We start from the raw sequence: 27,249 nt of genomic DNA, 5'->3' as shown, positions 1-27,249 counted from the left end.
TCCATAGTGAATCTAACCACAAAATTAGTTGCTCTCGTAGTTTTCTTTATTCTTTCTTTCTCTCTCTCTCTCTTTTTTTTCCTCTTTTTTTCCTTGTTATATTCAGATTGTAAATTGCAGAGATATTCTTCTTGAGCTGTGCATTCGTCTTTAGTATTATATAACAACCCATAGAAAAGTTTAGCTTTGTATTTAAATGCAATTTATTATTAGAGGAATACGGAAACAAAAAATAAAAATGATTGTCCCGACGGAATATTTCTCATAGTATCAGGCCTGTTGGAAGCTGGCAGCTTATAAAACTTCAGCATGGACTATTTGCATAAACGGTTAAGGACTAACGTCAGTTTAGGTAGTCTAAATTTTCACTTTTCAAGATTTTTTTTTAAAACTTAAATAGTTTATTATTATTCGTTTGAACTTTTTGAGGAATTTTAACTTGAAAAAAAAACTTGTTTATTTAATTATCATGGCTTTTTCTAACTTAAAAACTACATCCCGCAAAAGATGAAATCGCCATGTCAAGGAATCATTTCACGACAATTGGGAGAAAAGCTACGCTGAACCGGCTTAAAATTGACAAAGTATTAAAACTGAATACCGAAGAAAAATATGGAATTTCTTTGTCAACAATAGCTACTTGTTAAAGGAAAAAAAATATTGAAAATGCGGTAGGGAAAATTAAAAGTGAATGTACGAAAACGACTGAAAGGTGCCATTAATAGCAATGTTGATTGAACTTTTATTGCGTAAGATGTTCCTAATGCTTATAGTAACTAAAATGTCCTTATGCGGTACAAATATAAGTTTTCAATTTTTATTTTAATTCATTAAAAAGTCTAAAATTTCTGATTAAATTGCCTATCACTAAATTATTGGTGTAGTTTATCTATATCTTTATATTTAAATAGCTTGGATCAAGTTATTTTCATTAAAATAAATAAATAAATAAAATAAAACTCAATGTATTATATTTACGCGGTATGTGAGGGAGGGGACGTGGATAAACGTGCAAACTGTTTATAAATGATAGCCTCTCTATAACGTTAGGTACTCTGCCACAGTATCGTTAGAACAGTTTTTACTGTATTTCACGTTACCACACTATTTTCTACCACAGCCGATTATTGAGGTACATATTTGTGTAGTATTCAACTTGATGTAGTTCAAAATATTGCATTAGTACACTAAGTTTTAAAATTCACTAATTATAGGGAGCAAAAAATATACTGATCCGCATTTCCTTAGACTGAGTTTGTTTTTATGATAACGACCTTTTTACAAGAATATTTTCAAAGAAGACTTAAGCATTCTCGCCGATCTCTTTTAGTACGAGTTGCATTAAAATTTAAGAAAAGGAAGGAATAAAATGCAAAATCTTAGTTTATAAAAACTTATTCCCGCATGTTTTACTAAACCTTTCTATAAACTTGTAAGTACATCAATAAAAGCAAATCAAAGAGCATCTTAAAATATTGCTGGTAGGGGAGTAGTCCTCAACATCCGTAACAGATTTTATTGTGGTAACTTTTGATGAACGTGTACACAAATAACAATTTTTTTCTAAAGAAGAATTAAAGTTATAATCGCATGAATGCAAGATAAAACAGTTACAATTTGATTTTTTTATTAGACTTATCTGGTAACATGGATCAAATGAAATTATTTAACGTATTTTATTATGAACGCATCGCCAAGTCGTTTTTCACTACCTTTATTGTTTATTGTGTCAGTATCTTTGTTTTGACATAAATAATCCATATTACGATCAGAATTTTTTTTTATGACTGCACGCGTCTTATATGAGTATGCTGATAGATTTATTATAAAGACATCCCATTGAGGAATTTTAAAATGTCGCGAAAGACACAGGGTTAATGTTTTAAATGACAAGGATCAAAATCGGCGAGGGTCATCAGCTGAAAGTTGTTTAGTAATTAAATTCCCATTTAAGGTTTTGCTGATTTGGTGAAGCATTATTCATAAATAGTACACCTGTTAGAAAGTGAAAGAAGCAAGTATCTTAACGAGTTTCTAACGTCGATAATACCTAATCAGGTAAATAAGATTGTTCAAAACGTTTATTTAGTCATTCTTTCGCTTACTAATTAGTATTTGCACATGTGTGCTCAGCTAAAGCGTTGTCAGTTCTCTCGAAAGATCTATATATTTATTACTTGTGGTAAAATTATATATCTATATATTTTTTTTAATATTTTTATTTTATTTTACTCATTTTTTTAAATCAGGAAACATGCGACATGCACTCATTATTAGTTTCTATCACCAAAAAGTGAGATTCAGCAAAAGAGCAGAAATGTTTTTTTTTCCCTTTTAACAACACAGTAAAAGGGTTGATGAGATATTGACATAAATGAAAGCATGGGCCTACTTTCGCGACGCTTTATTTTAAATCCTTAAAATTTCAATGAAACACTTCTGATTTTAGTAACATTTTTCAGTAGAATTTAGGTAAAATATTCAGTCCTTTTCAAAATGTAGTTGTTTTTTAGAAATATCTTAGCGAAAATTTACATTTACTCTAAATCTTCCATAACATTTTCTTAACAAATAATTAGCAATTGTTCTTGTACAGTAAAGGATTAACATCTCTGTCGTGAGCTAAAACATTCATATATATTTTTTCTCAAATGTGTTTTAGTGCAGGCACGTTTCTTACAGTTTCAATATGCTATGATATTCTGCGTATTGATCGGGTATGAAACTCATCTAGGGTCACCAAGGTGCAGATTTTGATTCAGGCACATATCTTCAATATGCTCTGATATATATTCATTGTGTTGAGCGCCGTGCATGAAATGCAAACTCACTGCTTGCGTTTCTAGGGTCCCCAAAATGCGGATTTAGTGCAGGCAACGTTTCTTAAAGTTTCAATATGCTATGATGTTCTGCGTATTGATCGGGTATGAAACTCATCTAGGGTCACCAAAGCGCAGATTTTGGTTCAGGCACACATCTTCAATATGCTATATTCAGTGTGTTGAGCGCCGTGCATGAAAGGCAAACTCACTGCTTGCGTTTCTAGAGTCCCCAAAATGCGGATTTAGTGCAGGCAACGTTTCTTAAAGTTTCAACATGCTATGATGTTCTGCGTATTGATCGGGTATGAAACTCATCTAGGGTCACCAAAGCGCAGATTTTGGTTCAGGCACACATCTTCAATATGCTATATTCAGTGTGTTGAGCGCCGTGCATGAAAGGCAAACTCGCTGCTTGCGTTACTAGGGTCCCCAAAATGCGGATTTTAGTGCAGGCAACGTTTCTTAAAGTTTCAATATGCTATGATGTTCTGCGTATTGATCATGTATGAAAGTCATCAAGGGTCCCCAAAACGCGGATTTTAGTGCAGGCAAAAACGTTTCTTAAAGTTTCAATATGCTATGATGTTCTTCGTATTGATTATGTATGAAAGTCATCAAGGTTCACCAAAACGCGGATATTAGTGCAGGCAAAAACATTTCTTAAAGTTTCAAAATGCTATGATGTTCTGCGTATTGATCATGTATGAAAGTCATCAAGGGTCCCCAAAACGCGGATTTTAGTGCAGACAAAAACGTTTCTTAAAGTTTCAATAAGCTAAATGGTATTCTGCGTATTGATCGGGTATGCAAGTCATCTAGGGTCAGGAAAGCGCGGATTTTGGTGTAGGCTCGTATCTTAACGTTTCAATAAAACTAAGACCGAGTGGAACAAGCTTTCCTTCACTTTCGCGATGAATACGGAAGTGAAATTTTGAGAACATCGACAACATTTCTTCGTCACACTACAGTTATCTGGATCATTCTCACGCTCGAAAGTTGGATGGTCCCGTTTATCTTCAAGCTGTTGTTGTTCTTTTCTTTCCCGTAAATCACGGCTTTTTTCTGCTCTAGCAAGCAGTCATTAGCAAAACTAAAATGCACTACCTGAATATGACCTTACTAGAAGAGGGAAAGAACTTACTTTTACATGAAATTAGAATGGTACGGCTAGGAAAGAAAAATTTTGGACAAACATTCAAGTCCTACGTTTCGTGGGAGCGAAATTACAAATTAAAAACGCATTATTTTTGCATTCAAATGCGATAGACTTCTTTCGGACTCGAGGCAGTTTCTCAATTTGGAAAAATAAATAAACTAAGACTTGGTCTGACTTTGAAAGGCTTCTATTTTGTTTCCTAGTTTCTCATATTACATGAATAATAAGCTCACTCACGTCTGAAGTTAGCCCATGGCGTTGGACAAAAAATAATAATATGAATTAACTTCACTGTTCAAGTCATTGCAAATATTTCGAGGCGAGGACTCAAGTATTAATGAAGTGCTTGCGATGAATAAATTGAAAAGCAAAATTGTGTAGCTAATAGCGTAAAAAGATGTACTTTTTTAGTGAAATAAAATGGAACAGAGTGAATCTCTCTGTCTCTCTCTCTTTTGTTTTTTTTTAATTGTTAAATCCTGATATTTGAATGGTGTTTTATCTTCCCTAGTGATTAGTTGGGTATAGGCAAAGGTGGATTCTCGTTTTATGTGTTTTAATTTCTAAATACTGTGACTATCGCCTAGAGCAGGTGTGTTAAACCTATTACACTTTGAAGAGCGCTTTGAGTGTATAGTTTTCTTGAAGAAAGCTCTTGATCAAAGAGTAGAAAAAATAGCTTATCAAAGCCTTTTTTGCTTCTCAAATTTACAAATTATTTTTACTTCTTTGATAAAAGTAGCAACTAAAAATTAAAATGTGGCAGTATAACTAAATTAAAAATATCTTCCGGCCACTTGCTGTAAAACAAAATTTTAATTTTTCAAGACTATCTTTACATATAAAATTCCTGAAAAGCCATTATTTGTTTCAAATGTCTCTAAATCCTGTTGACCGGAAAAGTGGAAGTTCCTTTTCAGGGAATGTAGTACTCAATGGTACTAATTAACAGCAAAAAAAAAAAAAAAAACAGCAGCTTTGAACGTCCTTGGTAAAATTAAATCCCTTGCGCAGTTCCGCATCGAAGAAAACCCAAGTAGCTCTATCTGGTGGGAAACTGGGCGTCAAAATTATCCATGCCATTGACATCCGCGCCTTAATAGCGACGCGTGACAGACGGAATGCCATATCGGAGGATCCCACTCGCTCTGCAAAAGGGTAAGGTACCTTACGCAGTAAAAAAAGTATAAAAAAAGTAATTTTTTTTTTTAAATTTACGTTTTTGAAAAAAAATTCAAAAGTTAATTAAATTCTTTTTTAAATAAATGCATAAAAAAAAACTTATTTCCGAAGCATACATGTCGTTTTAAAGAAAAAAAAATGCTTGCCTTTCATGTGAAGAAACCGCAACAAAATATCATGGGCAGTTTCGGAGAAAAAAGCTGTTTAAATATTGTATCGCAAATGAGAAATGTCATCCAGGTAGCCCTTTTTGGCGGGTTGCAGCACGGGCTAGGAATTTTTTTGGGGAAAAAAAATGCTTTTAACTTACTTTCTTCGAATTTCAACGTATGTTGAATTTAAAAAAAAAATCCCAGACAGTGAAGGTAATTTCTGAATTGACATGGACTACACCAAATAATGTTCAAGGGAAAATAAAAGTGTTTTTAAGTTTTCTGGTACACATGTTGCAAAAAACTTGTGTCCATTTACTTGAAAACTGGATATAATGGATCCTTCAAAGTGTAATAACGTTTTCCCATAGATATTAACCGACGAAACTGAAGAATTGTCAGCTGAAACGGAAACAAACACTTCGAGATGTCTGAAGTGGCTATTTTCTGACAAAATTGCCCGAAGGGATAAAGAAAATTAAAACAACTATAAGGAAATAGCAAGGAACACACACACACAAACAAAAAAGAAGGAATATTTATGAGTTAAACTTCCTCTAAGATTCGTATGTTTGCTGTTCTATCCTAGATTTCGCTATAAGAAAAGTAAAAGTGGGATTGAGCTTCAGCAGAGGTTTATTTTTGATTTTCTGCGAAGGGAATTTCCCGCGTTACGGAAGTTTATATTTCAAAAACTCTAGGATCCCAATTCCAAAATATTGTCAGAAATCCGGATAATTCATGAATCTAAAATATTTGTAAATTATTTATACTATCGCAAAACCTAATTTTTTACATCAATGATACACACTGAGTATAAATGGTGACATCGTAATAATTAAATTTTATGTGTGTTAAAATAAAATTTCTAGCATTAAGAAATCGCTGGTTGGAAGTGCATAGTTATTAAGTAGTACTTTGAAATCGTACGGAAGCGAGTTCGCCTTTGAAAGTTCACTGCACTTAATGATTAACTCAGGATTAAGCGTTGGTTCTATTTTTTTTAATTAAGGGGTCACACAACCATTTTTTTTAAAATGTAAGTAAATTTTTTATATCTTTGAAACCATAACATACATACTTATTGCTTAATCAATAATTTATTTTCAAAATTTAAAAATATTGCCTACGTTTTTTAAAAATTCAAAAAAATGAAGAAAATTTCAATTTTTGAAACCCCTAAGGCGTTTTTATTTTTGCACTAATTAAAAAAATTTATTTTGCTAAACGATCACTATAATCATCTCTAAAAATCTGTGAAGTCATTTGCTTATGAGTTTATTAAGAAAATTTTCTGTGATTAATTATGTAAAAAATCAAAGTTAAAAAAAAAAAAAAAAAAAAAATGGGTTTTAAAGGTTTAACATGCTCCAAATATTTGAGTAATTTATAAAATGCTTATCCAATGCACAGTTTTGTCAAATATGTTATCCCAATTGCAAAAAGTGTTACTTTAAAGCTGTATCTTTAATAGAAAAAAATAATTAGAGATTCTAATGACATGAAAACGCAAAAATACCATCATCGAGAAAAAGCAGTTTAAAGTTTTTCTTTTGCATAAGAACACATAGCGAGCATGACCTAAAACCACTCATAACTTTTTAAATATTTGAACTAAAGCAATGAAACTTTTTCTCTGTGTTCAGAATAGTTTGTAGTTTTGAAATAAGCAATAAAATTTTTTTTTGATCATTTCATCATTTTTGAGGCACTGTAACCCCTTAAAGAACTTTATTTATAGTTAATGAAAAAAATATTTTTTTAAGTAGGCAACTGATTGAGTATCGAACTAAATAATTTTATTTAATATAAAAAAAATCCCACTACAGAAAAGTTCAGTTAGAGTGGTAAGGTTAAAATAAAATTAAATAGTAATGAGGACATGCTATTATTCAAAACTACAATTTTAATCAAACCTTAAAATCAATGAAAAACAGGTTAAAAGTATCCAAAGCACTAAAAACTGCGTGAAATTTATTAAAATAGAAATTTTCAGTGTAATTACACTTAGTGAAAACGTTTGCAAAGCACTGGTTGTTCCTTTCAGTTCCCTATTTTTCTAAGTCTAATACAATCAAGTATATCGCTGCAATCACTGTTCTAAATAGTTTGTAAAAACAGAAACTAAAGGAAAAGTGTTCACGGGGACACTTCAAATGGCACACTGTCAACAAAAACGGCATTAATAAGTGGAAGAAAAATCGTAATTATGTTTTTTAGCATTAATAATAAATAATTTTGAACTGAACCTGCTTATAACTTGGCCATTATAGTGCAGATAATATTTCATATGAAGATCTATCGACCAATCCGCTTTTAGTGTACGACATCTTATCGATTCATAAACTCTTGGACCTGGTCTAGCATCGACTAGACCATGAGGAATAAACCACACACACACACAGATAATAATTCAATATCCGAGGATAAAATCCACAAGACAAAAACAGAAGGTTCTAAATTCTAATAACGGCTTCTAATAGCGGCATTAATAAGTGGAAGAAAAATCGTAAGTATGTTTTTTAGCAGTAATAATAAATAATTTTGAACTGAACCTGCTTATAACTTGGCCATTATAGTGCAGATAATATTTCATATGAAGATCTATCGATCAATCCGCCTTTAGTGTACGACATCTTATCGATTCATAAACTCTTGGACCTGGTCAAGCATCGACTAGACCATGGGGAATAAGCCACACACACACACAGATAATAATTCAGTATCCGAGGATAAAATCCACAAGACAAAAATAGAAGGTTCTAAATTCTTGTTCATACGAGAAGTCTATGGTTTTACTTTAAGGAAAGTCCAGCACTCTATGAGCCTTGGAGACCATATTTTCTATTTATGTCGAGCGAAATCAAGCCTGATTTTCTTCCAAATCAGCATAACATAATCAGAAAAAGATAAATTCTGATACGTGATTTTATAAGAATTACTTTATAGGACTTGATTTTAGATGTCAAAGGCTGATGTTTCTGGGTAACTGAGAACATTGCTTTACTTTTTAATAAATAATTGATTTTCCACGATACAGTGGTACAAATTATCACGGTCACTATGAAAAATAACCACAACTGTAATACGAGTGTTCAGGAACAATTTGAATCATCAGTGGAAAAAGAATAATCGATAAACGTATAGGTCCGAAATTAGAGTCTTGTGGTACTCATGAAATATTATTATTGTTATTATTATCATTTCAGAAATAGTGCTGTTAAAATACGTCTACTTAAATAGTAAATAACATTCAGTATAATTGACTTAAAAACCAATGTAGATCAATTTTCTCAACAGGTCACCAAAGTCAAGTGTTTCTAACGCTTTCATTAAATCAATTTAAGTAACATTAAGTTGATGACCAGTTTCAAAAGCGGAAGTCTGCAAGATGATAAAATGGTATTAATAAAATGTTTAGAAAAGAAGTGGGGAAAACACGTTGAGCAGACGAAACCAAACTTTTTATAAGGGGAAAGAGCTTTTTATATATAATTTTAAATTTCCGTGAAAAAAAAAAGGTTTAAAACAGTACGGAGACGATAAATATTACAATTATTTTCATTACATTTTCAAAAAACAGGAATCGTATTGCTCCGTTTCCAAACGTGATACTTTTCCATCCTTAATGCATGAATCGGTTAATAAAGAAATCCAATCTCATCTGGCAGCCACGGAACGGGTTCATTTTAAAGCAAGATTTTATCGGTATTGAGCTTCATTAAACTTTTAAAAGCATGGAGGGTTCGTCTCCCCAAGCTGGATATCTCAATTTCCCAGTCGAAACAATCCCCCACAGCTCTTATCTTTTCGAGCCTTCTCATTGCGGACAAGATTAATACTGACGAGATAACTGACATGATAACTGACATAATTAGATCCCGAAAGGAACCGATTGCCAAGACTCGGTTCGCATAGCAAATTGCGCATTTTCATCGCCACCTCATCGCTACTTACCAGGCTTCGCAGATCGATTACTTGCTAACGAGAGATTTTGCGACACTTCCCAATATGCTCGATCCGTATTTCTATCACAAATCAAAGCAGGTGTTGACTTTTTCATTGCTTTTGTTAGTCACTCATACAGCACAATTCGAGATCACGGCTCCATTTTTTGAAAGCTTTCAGGAATCACAAAAAGCCTTTTCAAAATTCATTCTCATACATTTCATCTTGAGCTTCAACAATATATTACATTTTGCCTCTATGAAACCAATTTCAATTATATGTTAATTAAATATATTACTTAATGTGTTACTTATTAATTTATTACTTATTGGAGCTGTCCCATTTTTACTTCAAACACATACTAACATAAATAAATTTGGGGTTTTTTTTATTATGCAACTAATATTTGGATCTATTAAAAACACAATGCGAGTATTGTAGAAAAAACTTCTTTTCAAAAGAATACCCATAAATTGGTAAGGTTTTTCTTCACTTTCTCCTAAACTGTAGCCTGTTCCTACTTCTTTTTGAAAATTTCGTATGGAATATTAGTGGAATATGCCTGCAATGAAAGATTATATAGTTTTTCATTTATTTCAAGATAAAACGCAGTAAAGCAACAAAAATTGGACAGCTAAAAAAAAAACAACTCATCCCGATTTCTACTTTAAATGTAACTATCTTTTGTTTAATTTCTTTCTATTTAGAAAGATAATCATTTCAATAAATAATTTAACCAACAACATATTTATACTTCTACAGCGTTTGTTCAGTTTAATTAGCGGACATTTTTTAACAAGAAAATATGACACTTGTAAAGCAAAACTCCAAATTCAGGTTTATTTTAGCGTCCCCCAAAATTTAGCGTTCTCATTTCTCAAAAATTTAACACAGGTTTCTTAAACTTTAGTCATTTATAAAAAATGTTTTCTGATATTCACATAATCATTCAGCATTACGTAAAATATAATGTTTAAGTCTTGTAATGATATCTCAGGATTCTGACACATGAAAGTTTATATCTCTTATATATTGAAGTTCAAAATAATTTCATACTGTAATATTTATTTTCTGATTTTATACAATTTCTTTCTTCATTAATATTGTTTCTTGTAAATATTCTTTTGATTTTCATCGCTTTTTTTTTTTTTTTTTGTAAAAAACTTTCATTTTAGGTTTTTTCCTTATAAGTGTACCTTCTTGTAGATATTACCATGTTAGTATCTGAAATCAAGCTGTCGCCCATCATTATTATTACAATTTTGTTACAAATTTATTTAACTTATTTTATAAATTAAATTTTCATTTTTCTTTTTTTTTTCATTACAGGGGGTCGTTGGAATTCTTTTTTTAATATAAACTAGACCCAATTATGATACTTACCATTTTTCTTATGAATTATATTTTCATTCTGCATTAACGTTGCTTATCGCATATATTCACTTGGAAGTCGCTTTTTAAGACAGAAATTAAGCATTTTTAATATTTGTTTATTTACATATTTCTTTTTTTAGAGTTTTTGTTTCCTTTTTCACTTTAAATGTTCGCTGCAGCTATTCATTTAATACTAACTGAATTCCATTAAAATGCTCTCTTATAGGTTCTTTATTGATTACACAAACAACTCGGTAATTTTTTTTTATGTATAAATGTTACACGTTTTGAAAATAATTTTGATAAAAAAATCAACTCAAAAAATATTGTCAAAATTTCAACTTTCTGTGACATACCGTTTTTGAATTATGCGAGAAACGTAGACACAGACGTCACGAGAGAACCATAATTAACTCTTAGATGGTCGAAATGTTTTTTTTTTTTCGGTTGCCAATAGTTAGTAGAAAAATAAACAACCAAGATTCATTCAGTTAGTAAATTGAAAATTTGTCTAAAATTTGAGGGAAAATTTTGTCGTGAATATAATCCGCACTTAACTTTGTACAAGCAAGAAAAAAGGTCAAGTAATTTATCGAAACATTACGTTTCAGATATTTTGCTTACTTGAGTAACAGCGATTTTAATTACTTGTCTTCATATTCGTTAAATTATCAAATTTCAGTTTACGTTAACACCGAAGATCCAGTCATTATAGTCAATTATTATAGCCCTGAAACCAGCTTTGTCATTATGATGTGTCATAAACGACCCTTTCATGATTGTTACAACTGATTCCACATCGCTGTTTTTATGTTGAGCCTCTCAAACAATTAAATTACTCGCAGTATTATCTATAATCTATTCAGAGTTAAACAACGACATGCATATCTGAATTCTTTTGATCTTTTTATTTAGATGCACATATATTTTAGTTGTAAGCGCAACAACACATTTTCACGCTGTATCACAAGTTACGAGAAATCATGAACTTTCTTCTACTGAGTTATGATGCAGTACTCGGAGCTACTGCTGCTTTTGTTAACTGTGTGTGTGATCTAGATTTGGCAAAAAATATTTAAATCTTACTCGTGTTACTTTTGACCACAGTCTCATTCATTTGTAGTTCGTTTCATTAAAAACATAACTTTGATTTTTTTTTAAATGAATTCTAATAATTCCCCCCCCTGATAATCATTTCTTATTGATTTCCCATTTATTTGTGCATGATTAAACATTAATAGCTTGTACATCTTTACTCTTTACTAATAATAAAGCAGAAAGTCTGTCTGGATGTCTGTAACGCGCATAGCGCCTAGATCGTTCGGCCGATTTTCATGAAATTTTGCACAAAGTTAGTTTGTAGCACGGGATTGTGCACCTCGAAGCGATTTTTCGAAAATTCGATTTGTTATTTTTCTTATTATAATTTTAAGGAACATTTTACCGAGGAAATTATCATTACGTGGACGAAAAGATTACCAAATTAACATAACGTGGAACCGTAACTTGGGCGAGCAAATAGCCATAGCAAATTGGCGAGAAATTCTTCATCCATTATTTGTAAATATACACGCGAACCAAATGATCTTTTAACTTTCTACTACAGGAAAAGCCGTGCGGGTACCTCTAGTAAGCAATAAATGAAGAGTTTAAAAATATTTTGGACCGCTCCGTGTAACGTGGTAGGCAAATAATAGAGCGGATGAATAGACTCTAAAGAAGATCATTCTAATTACAACGAAAAGTAAAATTACAGAAGAAACGTAAAGGGAAATAATAACTCTAAAACTTATTATTTCAGATACTTTAAGGAAAAAGCAAACATTTTTCTTCTAATATAAATGCAACACAATGTACATTCATCAGTTTACATTAACTATCAGAAGAAAAAAAAGGAGTTACATTCTCTCGTATGTTTCACTATAGAATTCAAAAGAACAGTACGGAAGTTATGCACTTAGTCTTCTTAAAAATACTAACAGATTCAGTGGCATTGTTTATCTTATTTTCGAAATACTAGCTGTAAAAATTCAGAGAAAAAGCTCTTCTTCCTCAAATTGTGTGGTAACTTTATTTTCATGTACGATATAAAATATAACTGCAAATGCAAATTAATGTTGCATTACAGCAATCTTAAATCACCTTTTAACTTCTAATAATGTACAGCTGGTACACATAATATTCTACTTCTTTTCCCAAAACAAAATATTTTAAACCCTTTACAAATGATTTATGTACAAACAATTGATACTTCTGTACGCAGTTAAATGAGAAATTAATTTTAAATGATAATTAATTGGTGGTAATTACTAAAATTCATCTCGGATATTCAAAGTCTCGGACATGATTTTTACCCTATTCACGAGGAGGATTTCTTGATGTACGATTAAAGCCTATTAAATGCAATTGCATTGTTTCAGCACTTCTAGTAGAACTATACGGTTGTAAAACATTTTTACTCCCTGGGCGTGATATTCTCAGCTTGCTCTGCTTATTTTAAATCATATTTAAAAATAAATCGTATTTAAAAATATATTTCTTAGACTCGGAAATATTTGTGCACATAGAATGAAACAAGTTGGTTTCTTGCAGACTGATTTAATGTTAACTCACTAAGATCTATACACTAAGAAAAATGAGATTTTCAAAAACGAGAACATTCATGCTTTCAAATTTTCTTGAAACCTTTTATTTCAACCCTTCTTTTCAAATAGTGTGCTGAATTATTTCATACTCAAAAACGAGAACAGAATGCTCAGTTTTAAAATTATTATATTCAAAAAATGAGCACACATGTTGATTTGAGTATTTGAGGAGTATTTAAATGTTTCAAATTTGAATATCACGTAGTCGGAGCCATTTTGACTCGCGAAATGTTCAAATTTAAGTAATTTTTCGTCATTTTTGAAATAATTGTTTTTACTGTAGTTTCATAATGCGCCTCAGTTCTTAAAGCGTTTTTTTTTCAGGGAAATTGACGGCCATGGTACCTTGTAAAACCAGCAGAGTGAAAATTTCAGTTCGAATCAATTGGATAGCAAAATGTGCAAAACTTTCATTCATTTAAAACTTATATATTACATTTTTATTGCAGACGTTAGAAACTAATTTGATGCACAGTAAATAAAAGTGCGACATGGGCAGTTTTAGCATGTCTTTCATTCAAAAGACAGATTTCTTAAAATCATTAAATGCGAAAGTGCGTATTCTTTTTTAGCGCAAAGGCTGAACGTTTAGTATGCATGGAAAAAGATCGCTTTAGAAAGTGTCTTCGGCAATCGACAAAGTGACAGCGTTTTTACATTTTTGACATTAGGTACCGATGTAGCAGACATCAAACTGGCTACCAGTACAACCGATCAATTGCAAGGAGTTATGCAGAAAAGGATCGACAGCCAGAATTTGAATGCCAGCGAGATTGCGTGACATAATAAATACAACTCGATACTATCCAATTCTTTCTCAGAAGGAAAAAATACTTTTTTAAAACCTAACTGTTAGAGGGATATGCCACAAACCGTATATAGTTATTCTACTTTTGACGAATCCACTTTTAAAAGTAATCGAATTTCTTATTTGTGGATTAGCTATGATTTAAGTAAGCGTTAAAAGTATAAAAACCAGAAACCCTATTTGTTTTATTATGTTATGTTTTTCTATGAAAAAAATAACTGTGCTGATGTGATTTCAGACATTTTTAATTGTTTTAAAATTGAAAAATGTTTATTAAATTATACAGGCGAGGACAACAACTAAGAAACAGGGTGGGTGGGATTGGGTCCATGAAAAATGAGATAGTTTGAAATCAGAAGTAAAAAAGGAATTCATAGTTGGTTTATAAGAAGCTTCCTAAAAGTATCCGAACTCATTCGGAACAAAATTTCTGAAACTTGTGACACAGAGCACCAAAATATAATTTTCAGATTTAAACTTAATAAACATGAAGAAATAAATAAATAATATTTTTAAAAAATTTAAATTTGCACTGCTTACAGAGAAAATTTCCAAAAATTTCAAATGTATACAAGTGGTCGGAATTTCGTAAGTGCGCAAATAAAACTAACACAAGGATCTCATAATAATTGCTCGATTACATCAAAAATCTTCATTAATTCATATAACAATTAGAGTTTCGTACATTCAGTGGAGAAAATTTTCTAGTTTAACTTGAAGTTTTTGAAAATTTCCTCTGAGAAACAGTGTAATTTTTTTTTTTTCAAATTTAAACATGTTTCTTCCGTAAAACACTATTTTTTTTGGCTGATATTAATTAATTTTAAAGCTCAAAAATATACTATAGTGTTCTAGAGAACGAGAGTCAGAAATTCTGCTCGGAATCCTTTTGGATCCCTGAATAAAATTGGTCTTTCTTTGGGTAACAACTTTTAAGCACAGTTTGAATTAAAAAAAAAAAAATGAGCTCAATAATTTTTGTGGGAAGTTGAATCCACCTTTAAAAGTGAATTTTAGTCGCGTCGTATAAATTGAAGTACCAATGAACCTTTTTAGCACATTATGTCCTTTTCAGTTTGTGCGGTTCGTTTTTGCATAACTGCGTCCAATTGTCCCATCCCAGGTGCATTCGAATCGAGCTTTGGGGAACCTGACGGTATAGGAAACCGATAGCCTCGCTTCTTGTCTGCTACACACACTCGAGTCTTTCAGTTTTTTTCTTTCTTTTTTTTTTCTTTCTTTTTTTTTAATAGCAAGAAGCTCTTATTTGGTGTTTCGTGTTGTTTTTTTTTCCACGGAAAACACGGTATAGCAACTCGCGTAATTACACATCCACAGCCCACTTGGCCAAAATGGGAGAGCAATCTGGTTGATGGAAGAGATACAGAAGCTTATCCAGTATGACGATCATTTTATCTTGTTGGTGAGGATTTCTGTAGGAGACGCAAGTGTCAGATTTACTCTTTTTCATCGTTATGCCATAAATGAAGTTTAATCACCTTTCATCCTAAAAATATTCATTTCTTTAAGGAATAACAAAAGATTTATCCTATCGTAAAATGACAAGCCATGTATTAACTTATCAGTAAAACTATAAAAATGTTTGGGCATTTAGCCTTTTAAGGATTGTTATAGTACATATCGCACACCGGTAGCGAAAGTGACGCAACTCAAGAAAACATCAATGGAGAAATTCAAAGTTTTACACAATATCAGGTTTAAGTGATTTAGTTTCAAAGTTTACAATACGTGCAAAAAAAAAAAAAAAAAAAAAAAAAAAAAGAGAAAAGAAAAGAAAAAAGAAAGAAAATGAGGTGTTTGCTGGTTAGTTTTTGTTGTCTACATTTTTATGTGTGCTTAAGTCGAATATTTTTCTTGAAAACTACGAATTTTTGATAATGTGTCCATTTTGATTATATTGTTTATACGCCACCACGCGACAGCTATGTAAACTAACTTTGCAAGTTATGTGTCAAGAGAGGACATTAATTTAGATCTTTATTCAATAGTTGGTACGTTTTTCCAAAAATTAAGTTGTGCTACTTTCGTTTCCGGGGTTCCACATGTTCAAAGTTTATTTTATTAATTATCGAATACAAATAATGTATAAATCATATTTTTTCATGTTATTTTTTTTTCTTTTAAGTCTAATTAAAAAAATTCATACCAAAAAAAAAAAAAAAAAACCTGCAAACTTCCGTATTCTACCGCAAAACGTATAGTCCTCAAATGATTAATAGGTTATTTATTCGATGAAAGAATATGACAAGATTGTAAAATATCGTGAAAATGAATCTGCGCAGACATTTCAAAAAATGATGCTTTCAGTATTTAGGGACCGTGTATGGGTCTTTTTTAGGCATAATTACAAAGACAAGGTCAAGGTTGCGTGATGTTCAATGTTTTTCGGTTAATGTTCATTTACTTTATGGGATTTAAATCTTACTTGAAATGTGTCATGAATTTTTAACCGGGAGGTGGATAAGGTTCTTCCCTTTGCCTTGGGCTCTCTTTCCCATCTTAATATAAAAATTCTACGACCCTTTCCCTCAAACATACAAAAAATAACTTTTCGTTGCACCTTTTAATATGCAATTATAATTCAGTAAAAAATATTCACGTATTTTTTATATTTCATCAAAATGGGATATCATAACGAACAAGCGTAAAAAACATACGCTAAAATACAGTCAAAGGAACGCTTAAAGAAATAATAAATCTATAAATAAGTAAAACTAAAAAAAAAAAAAAACAATGTAAGAAGAAAAGGGGAAGCATTAATCAATTTTAATTATTTGTTCTGCTTAGTGCATTGTTTGATGAAAACAATTTACTCGGAAGTATTTGTCGACAAGTAACTATTTAGGCAATAAATTTTTATAAACGTTGGATTTTCTAAAAAGTTGCATTCAATTCAAACTTTTAAAAAGTTAGTGACCCAACACTTTTTCTGTTTTTTTTTTTTTTTTTTTTTTTTTTGTAAATCTGGTCTGACTGACAGCAAATTCAATCCTATACAGTAACCATTAGTAACTTCGTATTTCCTTACCGATAGTTCCTTTGCAGGGATTTAGCCAGAAGTTTGACTGAGACCCAGAAGCGGAGGGGGATGATGATTCCCCAGTCCCCCACTCACTGCCAATTTAATACTGAATGAGGACCATTCATTTTTTCCCCTATGCTACGGTCTGCCATTTCTGATTGACTTAACGAAATTCCGTCAGGTCACGAAGCAGGATATGACTTACTCTTCAATAAAAGTCTATCTTTTTAAACATTCAAATACCGGGGAATCATAACATCAGAAAACAACGCACATCTTTTCACTTAACGTACTGTTCGAATTTATTAAAAAAAAAAAATTGTATTTATTTTGAATAACAAAACTATCCGTTGCTCAACCTTTAATGTAACTACTGATAGTAGAGACCTGATCCAAGTGCGCAGACATTTTTGCAATGTTCTGTACCGAGTTGCGGTCTAAAACTGAGCAAGGTACATACAGTTTTGACCCATCAAAAACACCTCTATTGCACAATTCAAATGCATAAATAAATATAAAAAAAAACTACTGTACATTTCTTACAGAAAAACTATTTTCGTTGATAAGATTGTCTATTTTCCTCAGTTAATGAGTTAATGATTTTTACAGCCCAGAATTATTTGAATAACGACCTGATATCACTTGAAAATTGGAAAAACAATAAATAATATCCGTGGGGATGATGACTAAAGCTAAGATGAATATTGAAAACATAAATTATTCATACAACAGATAGTACAGAGCCCTTCCCCCCGAATATTGTTATGTTTGTTAAACGTCCATGTTGTAATTCATTTTGATTCCATTTTTCGCTGCCAGGAAGACAAGAAAAAAGAAAAGGTCCTTTCATAAGAACCGGTACGAGAGAGGTCGACACCAGTTGGCATGGGAGGGGTCAGATTGTATGATGAACGGCCATACCAACAGAGTTTTATCCTGCAGCCATTCCGCAAGATTTCGATTGCATGAACCCGTCCAGCCAGGGGGAAAGAAAAAAAAAACACAATCTATAAGTTCTGAATGAAGTTCATTTCAGAATACATTTTTGTGTGGGAAAATACCGATTTGTATACGATATGTAAGAAACTTTTTGTCGGGGCTCTTAATAAACGGGAAAACTTTAAAACAGAATAAAGACTGCCATGGTTTAGTCAGGTTTCTTATAACCTTCATTGATATATCCTGGAAAAATATACAGTTGGTTCTCTGCTGGATGACACTACTTAACGAGGATTTCTATTTCAAGATCATTTTTCTCGAACTTGTCCCTTCTACTACAGAAATATTTCGGCATAATTTCCACAGCGTTTTTGTTTAACAGCGACTTCCTTTCATATATAGCCAACCTTTTTTGTTTTTGTGTTTTGCTACTTTTGTAGAGACACCTCCATTTCAAATTAATGATTTCATAAGTTTTTTTTTTCTTTTCTTTTTTTTTTTTTCAAATAGGGGAAGCTGGAGATTTGACCCATTTTTTACGAATACAACAGTATTTCTATTTTTTTCTGACCTTTAAATTACTTCCAAAATAACATTATTTGTTATCTTGTCTGGCAGCTTTTTACATTGTAATTTTGCATTCATATTGTATACATTATATTGTTATTAGTGATTTTCAACAGTGTCCAAACTGAATTACACATTTGAGGTTAAAATTAGAAAAGTAAAGCTGAGATAGTAACATGTGTAATGAGACGCTATTACAAGCTAGAGGCAATAATTATATAGGAAACACCACAAATTGCTAAATGAACTTAACTTTAATCAGTAGAGATTTTGATTGCTAGAAATGCCACATTCAAATTTCGATTTCGAAGCTCTTTCTGTGCCTCTACTGATCATTGGACGAGAAAGCTTAACGACATCTATTTTTGGATTCTGTTGCAACATCTTCTTCTTCAGGGCAAATAAAACTGAAGCTGCATGCGACAGATCTTCTAAGAAAATTTATTAAAATTCATGTCCATTCACTTTCATGGAGCAACCAATCTTATGTAAGAAAGTATAGCTTGGTTAAACATTTCACAAAAAATCTTCGATTTCAATGATACAACAGTTTGGAAGTCTTTGAAAAAACCACCTACATCACTTGAGATATGAAATTATTTTTGTTCAAATTCATTAGCTGGAAGACAAATCCAACCTTCAGCTATTTTGTTTGTTTCCTGTTTTTTTTCCTTAATATTTTTGGTAACTGTTATCTTTTCCAAACTGGGCAGCCTTTTGATTTTAGCTTTGGCAGGGTTGCCTTCGAAAATCCATGACTTGGTACGTTTTCTACCACATTTGCCTTTTCTCGGTACTTATTTTATAGATTTTCATATTATGAAATAAAAAGTACTTTATTTGCAATAAAATAAAGACTAGATAATAATTAAGGATGGTCAAACCTCCCTAGTTTCCACTACTTATTATTTTAAGTGATAATTACAGAATACTAATATTTATGAGCAAAAATGTACGTGTCAACTCTTTGTTTTACTTCTGCTCCTAGTAATATAATATGAATAACTAACATTAAGTAAATAAGGAAAACATTTTAAACAAGCAAATGATTTAAGAATAAGATCTGTTACAGCTAAACGAGCCTACCTAGGTAGCACATGTAGAGTACAAACTTTTCTTAAACGTTTAAAAATGGTTCTCACAACATTGATAACCATTTTTAAAATGTTTGTGAAACAAAGTGTACCCGGTATACTTTCCCATTTACCAACTTCGATTTTCTAATAAGAAGTAAATCTCAGTAGGACTAGGCTATAAATTATGTTCAGTATACCATTTTCACAATTAGGGAAAATTTAAAAATTTCTATACACACACACACACACACACACATATTTGTATCTTATGTGAAAAGAAAGCTATTATTTAGTAATAAGACCTGATGAAATTCAATTTTTCAAACTGTTGGAAGATTTACAGTTATATTTTAAATAAATTTCAACCACTTGACTAAATAAAACTGCTACAAACCCCGGGCTCGAAAATGGCAAGCAAATAATTTCCAGAACGTTCTACATAAATCAAGAGCTCCCCTCAGAACCAATCTCGTACGCATCATTTTAAAGTAATCCGAGCAAATCCCAGCAGCCGACAAAAGTATAATAGTTCCAAAGCAAACTAGAAGTCTCTCAAAAGAAACTTCTAATGTTCTTCACAAGTCGTAAACACTTTACAAATCGTCTACACTAATCAAAAATAGCAGTAAGAATGGTTCCCGTTTGGCGGCTAGCTTCTGTCCATTTTTCAAACATTTGGAGATATCTTGCTAAATTTGGCTCGAGTTTGAGACTTCAAACCCAACAACTTGGCGGTATTGGTAACAATAGGCACACATATTGGAGACAGCTTGAAGATAAATTAGCTTCAGAAATTGTTTTTTTCATTCATGTAATGATTTTAATGTTAAACTGTTATTCAAAAAGCCACAGCGTCCTTAAAAATATTTCTAGACATTTATACTATTAGAAGCGGTTCCTGCACTCAGCGAACTTGGTGTAAAATTTCTAAGACTTACGTCGATTTCGTATTGAGACGTGAGCAAGCCTAAGTAGAATTTTCGAAAAGCAAGTCTGCTGATCCGCGTTTTCCTGTGGGTTGTTGTTCCATGTTATGAATGTTAGGCAGCTTGTATCATTTTAAATTGATGTATCACTTTTGAAGCAAAAATATTTTTGATCTTGTCTAGTAAGAACTTAATCGATCATCACGGAATCTGCATCTTTGGTTTTCTGTCGTTTTGTTTTTAGTCACTATTTCATCAGAACTGCTCTGAAACGTAAAAGAAAGCAGAAAATTCTTACGGTTACTCGATTAGAAGCAATCAAAACTTGAAAAAAAAAAGAAAAAAGAAAACTAAGTTAGAATTATCTAAATTTGGAAAACAAAGCCTTCTCATTTCGACTTTTGCTATAGCTGTCTTTTACAGACACAAAAAAGTTTTACCTTCTGCCTTTTAAAATGGTTATCGGAGAATCTGGCTTCAAACTAGGCTTGCATTATTAAAAGTTGTTAGCAGGACACGTTGAAAACGAAGAATCTGTGTCGGATCGGTATTCAAACAGATTAGAATTTTTTGTCTATAGATGCCACACGCATGTACTCATGCTCGTCTCCTACCCAGTCATGTTAGACCAAAATTAACACTCTCTATTGCCTACGTGTGCTCCAGTATCGCTGAATACGATCGACTAAGCCAAGGGTTCTCGAAATAGGTGCCGAGGGACATGCTAGGGTGCCGCAAAGTGTCCACGATGTCAAAACGTTTTTATTCATTAAACAAAAAGTGCTTGTATTACTCATCTACATTTCACCGGGTTTCATACGTTTAATAAAAACATAACACGAAACGTCATTCCTGTACATTAAGAACCTTAAAAAATCTTGACTTTAATTAAAAAAACATAAGCGGTAGTTACCCTATTTCTACATAATTTCTGATCTTTTCCGCAAAACCATGCAAATATAAAGGGTGTTCCAAAATTAACGCAAGATTTGAATTTGCCGCCATTTTTGCAATAAATAGTTGATAACCCTGAAAAAAGAACAATTTGACAGCTGAGAGTTTAGGGTAATCAAAAATGGAGCGTTATACGATACAGTAACGCGCTTTCATTATTGAACAATTGTTTCAAAAATAATGAAAGTTGAGACTGGTCAAGCAGTTACTGTTATTGGCGCTCGGTATCGCAACACGGTAATGCACGGGTGGTTGTGGGCTTGTTGACATAGACCTTTCAATTCAAATAACCCCATAAGAAGAAATTTAAAAATGTTAAATCACACGATCTAGGGTGCCAATTCTGATCACCGAAATGAGAGAGTACGCGACTAGGAAATGCCTTATGCAGTAATTGAAATGCTTCACTCTCTCTAGCTGTATGGTACAATAACACCCCATTTTTACTAACCCTAAACTCTCAACTGTCAAATTGTTCTTTTTTCATGGTTGCCAACAATTTATGGAAAAAATGGTGGCAAATTCAAATCTTGCGATAATTTTGGGACACCCTTTATAAACATAATGTATAATTATCTATCTCTACATACGTATATGCACATGAACAGATAGATACAGATACATAGTAATAGAGATAAATAATTAGGGTGCCGTGAGAAAATTTTAATTGTTCAAAGAGTGGCACAACTTGTAAAAGTTCGGGAACTCCTGATGGTCTGAGCAACCCAATAGATGCTGGGCGCCACAGAACAAAAAGTAATCTCGGTACACAAGCAAAATACTAAGAGTTAACAGATTTTATTTCTATTCTGATAAGTTTGTTTAAATTAAAATAACGATCTCACGTAAAATATCGTAAAATGTATGAATGATTATTAATGACATCATGTTATGGAAAATCTATTCTGATTTCATAAAAGTTAGGTACAATAAAAATAAATTTGAATTCCATTAAATAGCTCCGCTTTCCAAAATTTGTATCGAATATCCTATGCCCATTGAATTTTGTCCTTTTAATTATCGCAAAACTATGGCAAAATTGAATTTTCATTGGTAATGGTATTTTTGTTATTTAGTAACAAATAAATGTGTATCGACGAAAATCCCTTTTAATGACAATTGAAATTTTTGTGAAAAGCAGTAATAAAATTCGAAGTTTTCTAAACTAAGTTTTCTAACGCTAAAAGAATATTTGCAAAATGGCTCGTTTTGTAAAAGTTTTCTGTAAAATAGTAACATATATCTTACAGTCATGAAAGGTAGAAAAAAACTTTTGTTTGTGTTTTTAGTTTTTATTAATATTATCATACTTTACTGCATTTATTCCTTCATTTAAAATAACACGCTATGGGGAAAATGTATTTTGACAATTTCATGCATTTTACGAGCTCTCAATTTTATGAAATGGCTTGGTGGACCTAAAGGTTTCAATAGAACCGACATCTCTGCAATCAACTTAAAAAGAATATGTAAATTATCAGACCGGAGCACTTGAACATTGCATTTCGCAGTATTTACATGAAATATTATTATTAAGATTTCAAAGCATCCCAATCTATCTCTTTATTGCTGTATGGAGCTAATTATGAAGCAACTTGGCTTGCCATCGCGAATGTTTACGGTAAAATTATTTTTGAAAATTTGAAAAAAAAAATCATTTAATTATGTTTTCTTTTGAACAGTTTTTCAGAGACGATTTTCGAAGCAAATAGTTACGAGAATAAAGCACTTCTAGCACTGAAACTGCATCAAGCACCATGAGTCAAATACGTATGCATCTATTTTAATTCATTCAATAAAGAATTAAATATAATTCCAAAAATTTTATCGTACTAAAACTTGACATCATTCACAACTTTGGGTTCATTCAAATTCATCCGCAACTCGTTCGCCAATGTTTTAAGTTTATTATTTAGCAAAGATTTTTTTTCTCAGTGATGGTTTATGTTTCGATTCGAGTCAATATTGCAAAAGTATTCACCATCGAGAAAAGAAGTATGCTGAATGCTTCCTCAATTGTGGAAACATACGAGTGAAGATAAATTCAAAGCATAGAATGTTCATTTTGAATTTGCACCAGAATGAATCGACAATATTTGATTTTTATCAATGGATTTTTGAGCACAATTTCGTTTTGGAGTATTATTCTTGTGACAGAAACATTTTTAGTCATTGTCCTGGTTACATCTTTAAGCAATTCTGGAAAATGTCTCTAACTGATCTAGACTATTATATCATTTTGCTCGCGATCTGAAGGGATCATTTGACTAAAAAAGCATTTTGTCTTCTTGCAGAATCAGCTAAAAGTTACTAAGCGTTTATAAAGGGAGAAGAAATGGATGCTATCAAAATACTTAGAGGAATCAGGAGCAAATAATTATACGAGAAAAAAAAAAGTTCCCTTACATTTTCGTTAAATATATCTATAAACGGGATAAAGGGTGGGGAAAGAAAGATCGAGTCTGAATTTGAAGAAATACTTTAAGATTAAGAAAAAATGAGAAAAATAAATATAGTAAAACCTGTAAAGTTGACCATCCTTGTAAGTTGACCACATGTCTAAGTTGACCACTATTTTCAAGCACAGAATTGATCTATATCATATAAATCAACCTCTATAAGTTGACCACCTGTTTAAGTTGACTACTAAAGTAGTGCACCGCAAGTGGTCAACTTACACAGGTTTCACTGTACCCCATTTTCAAAATCACTCTAAAAATGATAACATTTTCCCAAACTTTGGAAAAGCTTCCTGAAAAAGACGTAAGACGATTTCTAATGAAACGTTCCTGATTTCTCCCTTCTCAAGAATACTTTTAGAATGTGTGTCTTATTTTTGTCTGCATGAGACGAATGTGAAATGCGTGCATCGACAGCACGAAGTAAACTGTTGCTTTTGATTTTAGGTGAAAATCTGGTTCCAGAACCGGCGGAGTAAATACAAGAAGATGCTGAAAGCCCAGAACGCAGTCCAACAGCAACAAAATAGTCAGCAACCGACGACTCCGGGTGCCGTTCAGCCGCCGCCGACGCCGCAAACGCCGCCGGAGGCCCACGACCCGCCGTCCGTCGGTCTCCTACCGCCGGCGGGGTCGGCGCAGGGCATGCCGAGCCAAGCCGTCAGCCCTCCGGCCATGAGCCCGCCCATCTCGTCGTGGGACATGGCCTCGTCCAAAGCGGCCACTATGAACGTCACGAACAGCTACACTCCACAGTACTCTTGGTACCACCAGAGCGACCCCTCCATGAACCAGCAGATTCTCACCTAATCTATACCAGGGGAGCCGGCTCAGCCGACATCTTGGTTCCAAGCGTGATAACATTTGAGGCAGTCAGAAGCAAAGGGATGTAAGTGGCAAAATTAAAAATTTGGAGATAACCAGTACGCATGGTAGGTGAACCTCTCCCCTGTCTGGGGGCAAGAGATGGTTCTAGTAGGTGCTGCTGTATAGCATGATTTAGAAAAAAAAAATCAATGAAAGCCTACCTAGGACGTTATCTTTGCAGTCGTTTTATTCAAAACTTGAAAATGTCCACTTACATCCCTTTGCTTCTCACTCCCTCATTTGATGAAAACTGCTATCTTAGCTTCCGATGGGTTGCTTGATTGATTTCAGTTTCGAAAAGATTTCATTTAAAACAAGTGAGGTATGACAGTGGGGCTTCTTTCCCGAGAAGCTCTTATTTAATTTAAGATATCAGTTACCTTGCTAGATTTGCTCAATGTGGCGTTTGACTCATCGGTTATTTTTGCGACATAGCTGCCAGCGACGTTGAAATCGAAGCTGGATCCAAAGATCTCTCGGAACCAAAATGTCGGGTAGGTCGGCCTGTCCTCTGAAGGGGCTATAGAAAATTCAACGACGGGACAATGGCCCGTCTCGCTCTCATCACATTTGGGCTGCATTGGCCAGTAATTTGTCGTTCTCGAGCCAAATACGTGACAGATTCTTTTTTTGCAATTGTGTCGTCTTCTGGATGTCCTACCGGTGACGTTACCCAACGCAGACCCGTGGAATTCATTCTGGTGCAGACGCTGACAGTGCAAAGTGTTTTTCTCGATCAGTGGTCACAAGTATTTATCGTCGACTTTCGTATACTATGACATGTTTTGAATAAAATTTTCATGTTTCAATTTCCTGGCTACATCCATGAGCAAGACATTTGAGCATGTCCTGATCGCACACTTCGTGTCTATTTTTTATATGTAGGTCAAAAGCTCTCTCAAAAAGTGACGCATTTTTTAACATTTATGAATTGAAAATGATTGTTTCTCCTCAAGCAGAAGCAAAAAGTGAAAATTCCGACCTGTTCTTGTATTTAAGACGAAATTTTAGCAATTTTATCATTTGTCCCATGAAAGACCAAGTGGTTTTTATGACGCATTTCCCGACTTCTGAAGCGACTGTAAATAGAAATTCAATGTGTACATATCGACTGTAAAATGACTTCGAATATCAGTAATAAACGTCATATGGAAAAGAATGTTGAGAATGTTTATTTTTTTTTTCATGCAGCAATATGTATTGTTATTTTTTTATTTTCAGGTGGAGTACTTTTTCTCAAGACCAAAGATTGAGTATTTATCTTTGTGTACTGTTCTTTTCGAAAGTTAAATTGAGTCAAGGTCAAACTCGAAAGTGTTTCATTCCGACTTTGAGAAGGTAATGACTCAAATACATTTCGCTCCTATATGATGTTTGTGCACGCCTTAGTATAGGTCCTATACCAAGCCATGCACAAATATCATCCATAGAGTTTTAATTTCGTCATTTAGCTTGCCCAATTATCCACTACTTAGTTTTGTCGAAATTTTAAAAATCCTCTCTATTTTAACCGAGTCAAGGTCAAACTGTAAAGTGTTTCATTCCGACTTTGAGAAGGTAATGACTCAAATACATTTCGCTCCCATATGATATTTGTGCATTCCTTGGTATAGGTTCTATACCAAGGCATGCACAAATATCATCCATAGAGTTTTAATTTCCCCATTTAACTTGCCCAACTATTCATTATTGTCGAAATTTTAAAAATCCTCTTAAATTTCTCATTTTGGGAAATAGTTAGCTTCAGAAGGATATCAGGAAAAAAGCAGGTTGCAACATGAATAAAAAATGAAACACCATCATGAAATATTTACATTGCGTGCGTTATTTCAAATGTGTAAATAAATATGATCCTTGGAGTCGTTTGCGTGACATGCCGCCAAAGCGAGACTCATGTTAGCTAAAATTTGAGAATTTTATACTTACACAAATCAGAGTTCATATGCATGTTCATATAGAGTTTAAATGCAAAATGAAAAGAATAAGTAAAATTTTCTGATAGAGAAATCACTTAATGAAAACTTCTTTAAAATAGAAATTCATATAATAGATTCCTCATCAAGTAAATAAAGAATATGAACATTAAAAGCGGTGTCATTCTATAACATTTTAAAAACTCTTTGCTCAAATGTTCTTTCGTTGCTTAATTTGCATCATTCACACACGATTACTTTTTTAAGGCACTCTACCAGTTTTTCAACATACCAAAACTTCAAAAATCTGATATTAGTCTCAAAGTGCAGATATATAAGATATACGAAACGATTACTCCAATCAATTATTCCGAGTAAGATAAATATTTATGCACATCATTTTCGCCTTTCAATACAC

General features: G+C 32.6%; 1 protein-coding gene across 2 annotated transcripts in view; it reads left to right on the top strand.

The window, feature by feature from the left end:
- LOC129231864 (homeobox protein DLX-6-like) overlaps positions 1–26,058 on the top strand; it is a 93,832-nt gene extending 67,774 nt beyond the window's left edge. For both annotated transcript variants that reach the window (XM_054866250.1, XM_054866249.1), the window contains one exon: positions 24,499–26,058. In XM_054866250.1, the coding sequence (XP_054722225.1) occupies positions 24,499–24,861 (363 nt within the window). In that variant the 3' untranslated portion in view covers positions 24,862–26,058. The remainder of the gene's footprint in view (positions 1–24,498) is intronic.
- The last annotated feature ends 1,191 nt before the right edge of the window (positions 26,059–27,249 follow it).

This window comes from Uloborus diversus, chromosome 10 (genome assembly GCF_026930045.1).
Source record: "Uloborus diversus isolate 005 chromosome 10, Udiv.v.3.1, whole genome shotgun sequence".
NCBI lineage: Eukaryota > Metazoa > Arthropoda > Arachnida > Araneae > Uloboridae > Uloborus > Uloborus diversus.
This window is presented reverse-complemented; position numbering and strand designations above follow the sequence as displayed.